The 14,361-nt window shown below is 39.5% G+C and overlaps 1 protein-coding gene across 1 annotated transcript in view; it reads left to right on the top strand.

The window, feature by feature from the left end:
- The window catches only part of GBE1 (1,4-alpha-glucan branching enzyme 1), a 301,333-nt gene that overhangs the window by 102,035 nt on the left and 184,937 nt on the right, over window positions 1-14,361 (top strand). Inside the window, exon 3 of the mRNA XM_058661769.1 lies at window positions 3,551-3,666. Within this exon, the coding sequence (XP_058517752.1) occupies window positions 3,551-3,666 (116 nt within the window). The remainder of the gene's footprint in view (window positions 1-3,550; window positions 3,667-14,361) is intronic.

Genomic DNA, 14,361 nt, shown 5'->3' with positions numbered 1-14,361 from the left:
CACATGGAAGATTCTTTTTAGTGAGTTGGATTCATTTCAACCGTGCATAATGAAATGTTATATTAAACTAAAAAAATTTCTGCAGAAATAATTTGACTAAGTGCTGTTGAGGCAAAGTCCTGCAATGTAAGTGAAAGAATTGGGATTGTTTGATGGAAGCTGACGTTAAAGATTTTATGTGGAGATTTTTACGTTATAAGAAGAAAGGTTATTGGTATGAGATAAACACAGAGTTTTTGTGGCCAGTGCAGTGACCTTAGGTAATGTTTGATTGCCTGTGCTGAATGAGTGTTAGCAGTTCATATTAAAGTGTGATACTCATTTTGTTTCTTTTCCATATCTTGCTTTAAAATTATTTTCTGCTGATTTGAATCTGTAGACAAAAATAATCTTTTGCATTATCAAATACAATGATGAATTAAAACATGTTAACAATAAAATACCTATTAAAATGTGTGCTTTAGAAATATGTCAGCTTGTCTTTATTTGATTAAAATCCATGTCTTAGAAAATGTCACAACAATAATTGATGTAAACACAAAGCATATTCACGTGTTTTAATTTTATTTAAATTTTGTTTGAAAATGAGGGGCTGAGAGTGAAGATCCACAAAACAGCAAAGAAAGATACTCTTCCGAATATCAGGTGCTTACAATGGCTGAGACTGGGATTAATCCTAGAGCCCAAGATGCATCCTGCCTTTCAGGATACATATTATCAAGAAACTGGAGTAGATGTGGAGTAGCAGGGATTTAGCCAGGGATGCTGATATGTCATATGGATATAAAACACTGAGCCACATGCCTACCCCATACCAAACCTCAAATAGTAATCATATCTTACTTTGGGGGTTCCAATCTTGAATCTAGTAATGCCTAGGAAGTTGTAGGAAATATCAGAAATGAAGATCAATTATTATGCAAATACTTGGTGAGAATTTTATAAAAAATACTATCTGGAGACACTTGTATCTGTGTGTTCAGTAGTGATCTCAGTGTGTGTCTCTATGTTAAAATTGTCAACTTTCATTTCTTCACAATAATACATTTGAATTCCTTGATCTCCCAGACTTGTTTTTAATCTGTTATTCACTGTTCATCCTCTCAGCAGCCAAGAACTGCATTTTACTCTTACATGGGTTTCACCTGGGAGCTGCTTTTCCAAGTGAGTTACAGGAAGCTGGATCGGAAGAGGAACAGCTCACACTCACATTAACCCTCATGTGGGATGCCAGTGTTCCAAGTAGTGGTTTAACCAACTGCATCATTGTGCTGGCCCCTTTTCTTTCATTTTTAAATAAGTTAATTTATTATTTGAAAGGCAGAGATTGGTTTAGTGGGGAAAGTGTGGGATGCAGGGAAGAGGTGTGGGAGATATTGTCCATGTGTTATTTCACTCTCAAATGCCTGCAACAGATAGGACTGGGTCAGACCAAAGCCAGCAGCAATGAACTCATTCTAGGTATCCTTGTGGAAGACAAAGACTCAAGTACTTAAACCATTGTCTGCTGCTTTCCATAGTGCACATTAGCAGGAAGCTGGAATATGAAGTTGAGCCAGGATTGAAACCAAGATACTCTTACGGGATGTGGGTATCCCAGAAAATGTCTAAATCCAGTAATTTCTGTTTATTTTGGATCTTAAGATAAATTATCATATGACAAAAACTTTATCTCATTAGTATGAAAAATCTTTTTAGGGAGGAAATATTTTTATTAGAAAAATAATAATTAATATGCCAATAGGATAACAGAAGTATTTTGGCTGGTTATTATGTTGTCAAAGGAATGAAGGAATCATATGTAGTGAAAGAGTGGGAACATTCATTCAAATGCACTCATTCTATTGCTAGCTTGTTTAATTCTATAACAAGATTTTAATTCTTTTTTTGTGGGTGATTTAAATTTTAAAGCTATTACAGATAATTTTCCACTGAATGTTTTGAACACTTTATTATGGACAATTACAAGAATTTGGTGGCTTGCTTCCAAGGAATAGAATTTCTAGGTTGTATGGTTAGCATGAATATATTTAACTTTTTATGAGAAACAAAGTTGATTATGCCACTTTATATCTTAGCAATAATGTTGCTGTATCTCTGTGCTTACTTAATATTTTGCAACTCAGTTTTGGCCAGTGTAATGAGTAGAAAATGACATTTAATGTTACTTTCTGATTTCCTGCTTACCAATGAGCTACTTGAGAATCATTATGTTCCTGTATGTTTATTGGACATTCAAATGGAATGTTCTCTGAAAATTTACTTTGCCTATTTTTATTGTTGTTTTTTCTCATTGATTATTATGTGCTTCGTATGTTGTAGATGTCCTCATATTAGATTTATTACTAGTATTTCTTGCCATTTGGGTACTTGTCTTGTTATTCTGTGTGTCTGCTACCTGTCTGTCCATGTGACTGTCTACCTACAATTTTAGTGATCAGATTTATTAATTGATTATCTTCTTAAATTTTACTTTTTTACATCTTATCTTAAAAACTGTTAAAATCACTTGATTGTAAATATATTTCTGTGATTTTTTTATTGTAAGCAGTTTACAGTTTGCCTGTCATAATTAAAAACTAACCCATGTTTAAATGATTTGAGACATGTTGTTAGAACTTGAATCTATTTCTTTTTTATTCAGAATAAATTATTGTAGCAAAGCTTATTAAGAAGTATGTCTTAGTTCATTGATTTAAAAAATGTATTCAGAGGAAGAGGAGGAGAGAGATGTGCTTATAGTGGCAAGGGAGGTGCCAGGTCAGAGCCAGGATGTAGGAACTTAATCCAGTTCTCCCATTTGGGTAGCAGGGCCCAGACTATTGAACATCATCTGCTGCTTGCCAGTAACTGTACTAGTGGGAAGCTGGAATTGGGAGCTGGGACCTGCAGTCAAACCCAGGCAGCTGACATGGGACATAGGTAACTTTAACACTGGGTTAAACTTCTTGTTCTCACAGATTTTTAATGCCAATTCTGGTAAAAATTTATTGTTGTATGGGTCTGTTATTGTTCACTTGGTCTTTCTTCCAGGATCTAAACTTCACCTGTCTTTTATATTATGTAGCTTTAAAAGATTTTCTACCATTCTTTCCTAATGCATTTCTTTAGACTCTAACTTGGCTCTTGTCACACTCCTGTGAATTTGACTAATTATATGAGTTTAATTATTTTTCTTCATTGTTCCTCACCATGGCACATATCTTTTCTAATTACCCTGGATGCATTTTATTTGTTCATATTACCTCTTTTTCTTCACAGTATCTCCTAAAAAGATCTTTTACTTTTTGCATTCTATTTATTGACAGATATATTGAAGGTGAAAGTACATGGGCAATGCTTTAATATTAAGATGCAAGACAACCTTTGAAATGTATTTGTTACAAATAAATTAAAAATACCCTACTTTTCCTATATGACTAGTAGAGCATTTGATTAGCATTTTAGAGTTGATGCTGTTTAATTTATACCACTAAGGTATATACTATTGTGTTTGAAATTCTTTAGTTATCAATCCTTCATGCTATTGATAACTGGTCTTTATTTTTAGATGGTTGGAATCCATTTTCATACCCATACAAGAAACTGGATTATGGAAAATGGGAGCTGTATATCCCACCAAAGCAAAATAAGTCTGTAGTAGTGCCTCATGGATCCAAAGTAAAGGTATTTTTTTCTCCCTTTTGTTCTTACTTGAATGTATCATTTTGTAATCCTGTTTGCAGCACTTGATTTACACTATTAGAATGTGTACCAAATTCATGATAACATTGAAGAAAGTAGTCTGAATTAAAGAGAGGGCATTGCCACGTTGGAATGCGTATAGAAATGTTCAAGTGGTAGAAGATCAGTTTTGATTTCAGAAGTTTAGGAACTTTATAGAAATAGTTACATATATGAGACATAAGTTTACATTGCTTCACTATATTCACATCAGCAATGTAGGGGGGATGCTTTACCTATAAAGAAAGTTTTGGCAGAGTTGATGTTGTCACGAGTTACATGGTAGTAGGGGTTGCTGTGCTGGAGACTGGTGCATTCTGGGAACATGGTTTTCTGGTTCGCCCCCTCTCAGGCTGCTGATGTACACTGGGGAGGTCTAGCCTTTCCAGTTCTTCAGTATACAAAGCCCTTGCTTAGTTAGCCTAGAGTCCTGTGTAGTAGAGACAGACTGAACATCCTGCACTCTCCCTTGGCATGGACTGACCATGTCTTTCAACATTTTGTGTTTGCAGAGAAAGCAATCATTGGTGACCTCTGCTGACTCTGCCAGGGATGCTTGGTGGACAGGTTGCACAGTCTGGAATATATACACAGGGCTTTTGAATGTATAGGAAGCTCTGTAGGTCCTTTCATAATTCTTTGATTTTTATCAACATTTGTACAATATTTGACACACCTATGTCCCCTTTATCTTTTTCTATTCCTCAGACATTACCGTGATTAATTCTACAATTGAATTATTTTATTACTATTTGCTATTTCCAGCATTAAGTCTGATTATTTAAAACTATATTTGAAATCAAAATGCGTGGTGTGTGTATTATGAAAGTTTACTTTTTTCTTCTTATGAATAATGAATTTATAAGGATGCATAAAAAGTATAGAACTCTTGCTACACATTGTATACTAATGAGAAAAGTATGTGTGTGGAATAAAGGGCTTTCAAAAAGGTGGGACAGCAGCCAATGGTCTTTCTGATCTGTAGTGCAAAAGAGAACGGGAAGCTGCAGTTTAGCATAAGAGGGATTTAAATTTAATATAAATAATCCCTTTCCATGTCAGTACGAGCTCCGTGAGAGCAGGGCCTTTCGCGTTGTGTTGCTACTATTGTACATTTTTAATGTTCAGAATGGTGTCTGGCAGAGTATGCACTCAGGAGATATGTATGGAATGTCAAAGTCATTTTTTAGGTACAGTCTATTAAGGAGTAAGTTGAATAACTTGATTCTTGTACAGGTTATGGGCTATTATTTTATGAGACAAGGCAACTGTCACTAGTTTGCTTGTAGCTTTATGTCTAATGGCCATTTTTGTGCATTGTTTTTATTTTTTTAAAAGCTGAAATGAACTGAGCTACTTTTTACAAGTGTTTCAGAATACTTTTTTCCTTTTTCCATTAGAAAATTTTGCATACTTTGAAATCTTTCCTAATTTGTTAAATTATTGGCTGAATGACTTCATCTTAGTATTCTGTTTCTGTATATGGGAAATATTGATGGAACCTAGGAACAAATGGTTTTTGATACATACTGAGGCTTTTGGTAGAAATTTGCCTCTCTAATCTCACTCCAAATCTTTTATATTTTCTGCACCATGTTATGTACTATTTTTTAGTGTTTTAAAAATATCTGTTTTAATTTAGTGAGCTAAAATAATATGATCATTAAATGAGTTTTACAATGTTAGCTGGCTTTCAAATCTATGTTTAACAGCAAATAAATGTTTAAAATGTACAAGGTAAAGTCTTGTGCAATCTTTCCTCATTATTATTCTCTAAAAATTTTAATGAGGTTAATTAACTGGAAATTTAGGACTGAAATGTTACTTGAAATCTATAGCTATTTCCAATATTGAGGAAATATTTAAATGCTCTCATATTATTAGTATAGTGATGTAATTATTCATTTATAGGAAATGATGCATCAGATTTTCTTTAGGGGAGAGGTCAGTTTCTCTTTAAAAATCAAGTCACTTGAGTGCCGGAGTCCAGCTCCAGCTGAGTTCGGAACTCGAGAAGGGTGCGTGGATGAGGCGCAAAGAGAGAGAGAGACCACTCGGATTCCATGATCATCGTGGACAATGCGAGAAAGCTGTCCACTTTATTTATACAGAACCAGTCAAACTCTGGCTCAGACTTTTTACGTCATGGTCAAGGAGGTGTTTGTAAGGATAATTCTGCCATTTGTTTCACCTTAAAGCAGGATGTTATCCATCCTGACCCTGTGGTCAGGAAGTTCTCAATAGATGGTGCATATCAATCAGTAACACGTTCCTACTACAATCCTCATTCTGCAACTTAGTCTTGAATCAGTTAAGGGAGGAAAGGCATCACAGAAGGAAGGATCTAAAGATCAAAGAAAGAGGGAAAGAATAGATTCCCACTACACCTGGGAACTTAGCACCCTTGATTAGCATATGGTCAATGGGGGCAGCAATAAAAGGTCCTTTTGCTAAAACGGTATCAGCAACTTCCAAGCTCACGTTGGTACTAAAAATTAATTCCACAGAGGCAGACAATGCCTAAATAAATATAGAAATCTCAGGGGGTTGTCTGGTGTCCATGCAAAGGGAGGTGGAGCTGCATTCAGGTGGTCGTAGAAACATCCGCCGGGCTCTGCCAAACAGCGGGAAATTCCTTGCGGGCCTGCCTGCAATGGAACAATTCTCCTCACACCTTCCTCTCTTCCACACAAATCACATGGACCCCAGCACTTGAGGATTTTAGCCTTGCCATGTGAAGTTGTCCCTAGGTAGTATATCTCAATAATTAGACATTTCTGTTTATATTGAACTTGAAAATGTATTTTGGTCTACAAAGGATTGACCTTTATAACTCACTTGAGATTATCTCTCCTATGAATCATCTATTCGCCATTAAGAGAAAAATAACTTCTATCTACTGTTTAAATAATAGCTTTGTTTTCTCTTCAAAGCACCTGAAATTTTTCAATGAACACTTTTTAAAAAGCACATAGCTATTTAAGTGGTTTGTATATGTCGTCCTTTTATTTTTTTTCCAAGTTTCATGTATTTGCTATTTATTTATTTATTTATTTATTTAACTGTATGGTGACAGAGTGCAACAGCTTCCATCTGCTGTTTTACTCCCCAAATACCACAACTGGTGACCTTGGGCCAGGTCAAACTCAGGAGCCAAAATGCTCATGTCTTCTGTGTGAGTGCTAGGGACCTAAGTACTTGAAGCACTACCTGCTGCAAGGTGCATATTAGTAGGAAGTTGTACTGAAGTTGGAGCTGGTACTCAAAAATAGGGACCCTTGACAGGGCAGCAGCTTCAAAGCTGTCCCGAAACACCATCCCATCATTTAGATATTCAATCAGTTTATCAAGATGCTTTAAAAATATGTTAAGATACATTAAATACTCAAGGCTATACAGATATAAGGATAATATGTTCAGCTTTCTTAAAAATTAGCTGAACATATTATCCCTGTCTTTAATGTTCTTTTCTGCTGTATACGTAGCAAAACTCATTTATTTAGAGGTTTTTGTTGTTCTTATTTGTTATATTGTAAGTATAAAACTTCTTTGTGTCTTTTTGTCTTTTTTCTTTTAAATTTTATTTGAAAGGAATAGTATTAGAGAGAGGAAGAGACAGGCAGAGAGAGGGTTGGGGGTGAATCCTCTACTTTAGACCCCCTAAATGGCTACAATTGCCAGTGCTGGACTATGCCAAAGCTGGACACCAGAAGCTTGATCCCAGTGTCCCACACGGGAGACAGACACCCAAGTGCTGGGGTCACCTTGCACTGCTTTCCTAGTCCCATTAACAGGGAGATGAATTATAAGTGGAGCAGTCAGACTGGAACTGGGACTCTGACATAGGATTCTGGCGTGTTAATCTTTTAGTGAAGTACCAAAAGGAATGTCCTCTCTCTAACTTCATGTTACCCAGGTTACCATGACTATGTGACTTAAATGAACAAAATTTATCTTGTCACAATTCTGGAACCTGGAATTGCAGGTTAGCCTTGTTTTGTTCCAATAAAGGATATCTCTGGACTGGCATACAGAAATCTTGCCTCTTCACATGGCAGACAGAAGGAGACTGTTATAAAAACTAATCCCAACCATTGTACATGCTGCCTGCAGTGTGCACCAGCTGCCACCATTGTACCTGTAGTGTTGACCTGGGAGTTAGTGTCAGTGAGAGCATGTGGGGTCCTGGGAATTCACGCCAAGGCAGCTGGCAATCCTGGGGATGTCCCCATGTCCTTGGTCCTGGGAGGAGTAAGGTGAGGGGAGGGTAGGACCCTAGGTTAATATGCTGACATGATGTGCTATAAGATTGGGTTGGGGAGCTTTGAATAGGCTTGAAATTTGAGTCAGAGGAGGGTAAGGTCCCAGGCCCAGCACACTTGCCAGGAGCTTGGGACCCAATGGATGGGCTGAGTTCCAAGACAGCACACCACTCCACTGGAAGACTGGACTTAGGAAGATTGGACTGGGGAACCCATTCACTCCGAGGAGCAGAGACTGTGTTCTGCCCAGGGAAGGGAGTCAGGGGATGCATTAGAGGGAGGACTGCTGTGGGAGTGTGTTGCAGGTGAGGAATGACTTTTGAGGGACTTCCACTGACCAAGGGACTGCCCCTGTATTTGCAGCTATGCAAGGGGACTGAGATTGAATGGTTTGGAAGCGGGGACTGGAGGACCTTTAAGGGTCAGGCTGGTGCACCAGGTCACGTCGGAGACCTCGGCTGTGTTAGCATTGACCATCCCTGACCACTGATCACTGGTGCACACTAAAGCTAGGGCTCGGGGCCTACCAGGCTGGGCTAGATCCTCGCACCCTCCAGTGAGAGTTGGAACAGGGGACAGATGATGTTATGCTGGGCCATGATGTGAACCAGCATGTTAGAGAATCAGGTCTAGGGGCAGATTTTATGGGGAATTTATACACCCACTCTTGTGGAGCTACAATTTCCACTGACTTGCTTAAGAGCTGGAGGTAATGATGGGTTGAGTTAGACATGACCATGGAACCCTCCAACACTCCTGGGTACTGGGGTTGGGAATAGGTCATGCTTGTTCAGGGTACAACATCCACATGCACACCCAAGAACAGGGTGTGGGGCAGGCTGGTATTCAACATCCACCAGCTGTCACAAAGGCGGGGAGAGTGGGGCGGGGGAGGTGGGGAAAACAGGGGAGGTCAGGGGGCAAGAGACGTTGGGGGAGGACCATGTCAGATAAAGCCCCAAAGCACCTGTTGACACATGTGAGATCTAGGTCTGGGAGTGGGTCTGGTGGAGGAACTTGGAAAACTCCTCTGGTGTGCTGTACTTCCTACTGTTGAGTATGTGATTCATGCCTGGGTATTGGTTAGGCCAGGCAAGGTAGCTCCACCCACTGAAAGGTGTGTAGGTTGATTCTGGAGGGGGGTGGATTGGGCAGGACCGGGCCTAGCACATTGGCATGGGCAAGAGCCAGGCTGGAGTGCAGGTCCTGCCAGGCTAGGCTATCACACCTACTGGTTTGCATGAAACAGATGGAAGCAGACTGAACAGAGCTAGGCTACAGCACCTACCGGTGAAAGTTGGCATTGGTGATAGGCTGGGACAGGCCAAACTGTAGCATCCAATGGCATAGGTGAAACTTGGGATGGGCTATGCCGAGCTGGGTTAGAGTAACCACTGGAATGCGCAAGGTCTGTGACTGGCAGCAGGCCTGGTTGGGGAGCTAAGGGAATGCCCTGGCCAGGTTGTGGTTTCTAGTGGTGAGTGTGAAAGCTGGAATAGGGCTGGCGATCTGGGCTTGACATGGTTGCGGTGATCCTTGGCCTGGGTGCGGACTGGGTCTGGAGTGTGCCAGATTGAGCTAGACTCCAGCACCCCCTGATGCTTGTGAGAGCCAGGGTGAGTATGGGACAGGCTGGTCTAGATCTTGGCACCTGGTGAATTACATGAGAGCTGTATCTGAGTGTGGCTGGGCTATAACACCCAACAATAAGAAACAGAATGAGTATGGGCTGGTCAGACAAGGCCACTATTCCTGCCAGGACAGGCAGTGGAGGAGGGTCAAGGACCCACTGGTGGGTAGAGACCTAATAGAGGAGTGTGGGGAATTCCTGTCAGGACGCAGTCCCTGCAGGTGAGCACAAGGACCAATGTTGTAAACAGCCCAGACCAGACCAGGTTACCGTATTCTCTGATATATTTGTGGGTCAATTCTGAATTTAGGCCAGGCTGGGCCAGTTCATAACATCCATGGGCAGATTTAAGAACATGGACGGAGTGGAGGACAGCCCAGGTTGGGCCCCAACATAACTGAATTCACGTTGAGGAAATGGCATTCCATTTGGTCCTGCAGAGAACATCTGGTAACATAGTCGAGGAAGGAGCACAGAAAAAATTGACCAACTACCCAGAACAAGCATTGACAACAAATATCTGGGCGAATGAAGGTTTACTATGTCAACCAATACATGTTGCAAGTATTTCCTCAGTGAGATTGACAGCATTTCAGGATTAACTAAAACACTTAAGCAGAATCCTTGGAACATGCTCCACATTTGGGACCCTAGGATGACATTGAGTGTGCGTTCCCATCCCCAGGTAGAGAGGCAGTTGGAAGGCTTGGTGTGGCTTCTCCCCTCATATTCTCCCTCCTTCCAGATACAGGAGAAAGAATAAGAAAATTTCTTCACACAGTGATCTCACCCACTTTTCTCTGGTCCTTAATCTTTCTCACCCTGCTTAATTATGTAAACATAATCAAAATTTTTTATTTTTTTTTAAAGATTTATTCATTTTATTACAGCCAGATATACACAGAGGAGGAGAGACAGAGAGGAAGATCTTCTGTCCGATGATTCACTCCCCAAGTGAGCTGCAACGGGCCGGTGTGCGCCAATCAGAAGCCGGGAACCAGGAACCTCTTCCGGGTCTCCCATGCGGGTGCAGGGTCCCAATGCATTGGGCCGTCCTCAACTGCTTTCCCAGGCCACAAGCAGGGAGCTGGATGGGAAGTGGAGCTGCTGGGATTAGAACCGGTGGCCATATGGGATCCCGGGGCTTTCAAGGCGAGGACTTTAGCCACTAGGCCACGCCGCCGGGCCCCAAAAATTTTTTAAAAGCTAAAAAACTAACAAACAAAATAGAACAAAACAAACTAATCCTAATCCCATCGTGAGGGCTCAGTCTCATGATCTCTTATAAAGCTGATTATCTTCAAAAGACTGTTTCTCCAAATATCATAATTTCAGGAGTTTTTGCTTCTTGACTTGCACTTGAAGGATACAGTTCATTTCATAATAGACCATTTTGCTCCCTTAATCATAGTTAGATATTTCACCATTGATAGGTGAAAAGGCAGCTTGAAAACTAATGTCTGATTCTGCAATGTTATTAGTTAAGATTTATAAACAAATCATGTGTTATTACATTCCCATTTAGTGTTATTCTCATGGCAAATCTGTAAGAACAGTTATTATATTTTCAGTTTAATTGTAAATGCAATAACATTTGAACAGATTAAGTATCTAGCAGAACATCAGCTTGAATTCAGGTCTGTCTCTCGGCACAATTCATGTTCTTGGCTATCGTGCTACCCTGCCATCCCAAATGTGGGCTCACAGAGGGAAGAAAGTAATACATAGGGCCCGGCGGCATGGCCTAGAGGATAAAGTCCTCACCTTGAATGCGCCAGGATCCCATATGGGTGCCGGTTCTAATCCTGGCAGCTCCACTTCCCATCCAGCTCCCTGCTTGTGGCCTGGGAAAGCAGTCGAGGATGGCCCAAAGCTTTGGAACCCTGCACGCATGTGGGAGACCTGGAAGAAGTTCCTGGCTCCTGGCTTCGGATTGGCACAGTACTGGCCATTGTGCTCACTTGGGGAGTGAATCATTGGATGGAAGATCTTCCTTTCTGTCTCTCCTCCTTTCTATGTATATATCTGACTTTGTAATGAAAAAATGAAATAAACGTTTAAAAAAACAAAAAAAGGAAGTAATACATAGGAATGAGAACTTGAACCGTGCTCCAGATTTATGTATTTGAGGCAACAGATGATAGCCTCTAACTACTATTTTTTAGTTTTCTGAGAAGCAAAGTATTGAATAAAAGTTTTTTAAAAAATAAAAGGATATACATCATTTGTAGGAAAAAGTTTGGTCATAAAGATTTCAAGATCAGTTTTGTTCAAGTGACCCTAATTATTCAGAAGTAGAGTGAGATTACTAGGCAGAGTGAATCAGTTGAGGTGTTTTAGGCAGGATATGATACATTAAGATATTAGCATCTAAATGTTCCCTTAGTAAGATCAATCTGATTAAAAATTTGTTTTCCATTATTGAAATATTTTCTTATGTTTTGGATCTGATTTCCATCTCTACATTTTTCTTCCATGTTTCAAAGATTTTGTAATATTTGATCTCCAAGGTAAAAAGAAATAATTATTTATTTGAATTGCAAGAGGGAAGGTGAGACAGAGAGAGACAACAATCTTCCATCTGCTGGTTTATTCCGCAGAAATCCACAGCCATCAGGAGTAGTGCAGTCCAAAGCCGGGAGCTCAGAACTCAGCTCGGGTCTCATGTCAGTGGCAGGGACTCAGAACCTGAACCATCATCTGCTACCCCCCAAGGTGGGTGCACACAGGCAGGAAATTGGAATCAGTAGCTGAGTCAGGACATGAACCCAAGTTCTCCCATACAGGATGCAGGTGCCCCAGGTTGCATCTTAACCACTGCACAAAGGCTTGCCCCTCTAGTTTTCATACCTTTTCCTCCTAAGCCGTCCATCATTCTGTCATTCTGTTCTTACAAGTTTTTCTTTCTATTAGATTACTTCTATTTTAGTAAATCATATTTTCCACATTTCTTGTGAAGTGTTTTTACCATCTTTTATTTTAATAAATTCTATCCTTTTATCTTTTGGAGTATATTCCCACTCTGTGCCATATTTTCTTCTTGAGTTGGTTTGGTCTCTAACCTTAAGGCTGTAGATGCCCTGTGCTCCAATGGTATCAAGTCATGTTTCAGAATGTTGCAGGAAAAGGCAGCTGTGAAAACTCTCTGCATAAGGGCAGTTCCTCATGGGCTTCATTGTTTGGAAGACACAAAGTTCAGCCAGTTTTTATATTTCTGTTAATTACGAAAAAGGTAAAGTCTTTTGTTGGAATATGTTTCTTCAGGGACAAATCTTCATGTCTTTCACAAGATTTCTTGAAAGCAGTCTGAAGTGGAGGGCTTTAGACTTGCCTACTGAAATCTTTGGATAGGTCGTGGATGATGGATGAGAGTCCTACCTGACAGTAAAATACTTAACCCCTCTTGTGAACCATGTGATTCTCCTGTCTTTTTCTGTGCTAATTGTGTTTGGGGCTGGAGCCGGAGCCTTCTGTTCAGTCTTTCAGAGAATGATTCCCTGATCCTGTTTGCAGGATGTCAGGTAGCATATGCATATTTCCATATATGTGCTGGAAGAAAAGCTCCAAAGTACAGCCTGCAGTCCCCTTGTTACCTACTTGCACTTACCTTCTTTTATAGTGCTAATGACCTCCAAATTTTCAGTCTTTCAGGAGCTAATTGGCTAGATGTCTTCAGGTTGTTCCTATTTTCAGGCTCTAGCAATTGCTTTCGACCTATCAGTCCATCTGTAAACTTTGTCACAATTTAAGATCTCTGATCTTCCCCCCCGACTTTTCTGTTAATACCTTTTGCATTATTTGCTATCACTTATTTCAGCCAGAGTTTGGTAGAGTGAGAAAAGAGTCCCTAGGGGTGTTTGTCACTTTTAATTCAAACTTGAAAACATGCTTCTGAAACTGTAAGAAAAAAAAAAAAAAACAGTTGTGGGCTTTAGGATTCTGGAGCTTCCTCTGGGTCATCTCATCCTCACCATATACAGTGATTGTAAGATCTTGGTCAAACTGATTATTTCTTGCTTGTGATGTCTTTATATATCATTAAATGTGATAAAGATTTTCTTCCCCATGACCTGCAGAAAAATCTTTATTCACTTCATCTGTTACCTGGTTCAACTTAATCAACCTTTAAGACCTCGGGACATCTAATTTGTGGGAGAATGCATATTTAGAATTAGATACACTTTTCCTTACCACAAAGATGATAATTTTTTGTGTTTGCAAAATACAATATGAACGTTAATGAACCTAAATAGCATACTATAAAATGGTTTTCCCTTGAAGATGAGAATAAAGACTTGTTACTTGATTGATTTTTCATTTTTGTCTTTTTGTTTTGAAGTTCCATAGAATATTGGTAAGGAGCACAAAATAAATGTGTAAAATTGTGAAAACAGAACATTTGCCCATCTGCATAGTAACTGTTTGCCAAGCGGGATGGATACAATAAAAAGTGAAAAGGTTTTCTTCTATTTTGAGGTTACTCCACATTAATTTTTAAATTTAATTTTCATCTTTCCCTTCTTAACATCTTAGTCAACAAGTATTTAATTTGTTTTCCACAATTGTAGCATTGCCTTGGCTGTCTTGCATATATGTAAAGAAAGAAAAAAAAAACGCAATTCTTCCTTTGTATTTCTTATAGATTCAGAGAAACTGCATAAGTGGCCTGTGATTTTTTGAGCATTCTGTAGTTGGTAAGGTAATCAAGATAGAAGCTCAACATTTTTTTTTTTTTAATTGGAAAGG

This window comes from Ochotona princeps, chromosome 3 (assembly GCF_030435755.1).
Source record: "Ochotona princeps isolate mOchPri1 chromosome 3, mOchPri1.hap1, whole genome shotgun sequence".
NCBI classification, from domain to species: Eukaryota; Metazoa; Chordata; class Mammalia; order Lagomorpha; family Ochotonidae; genus Ochotona; species Ochotona princeps.
This window is presented reverse-complemented; position numbering and strand designations above follow the sequence as displayed.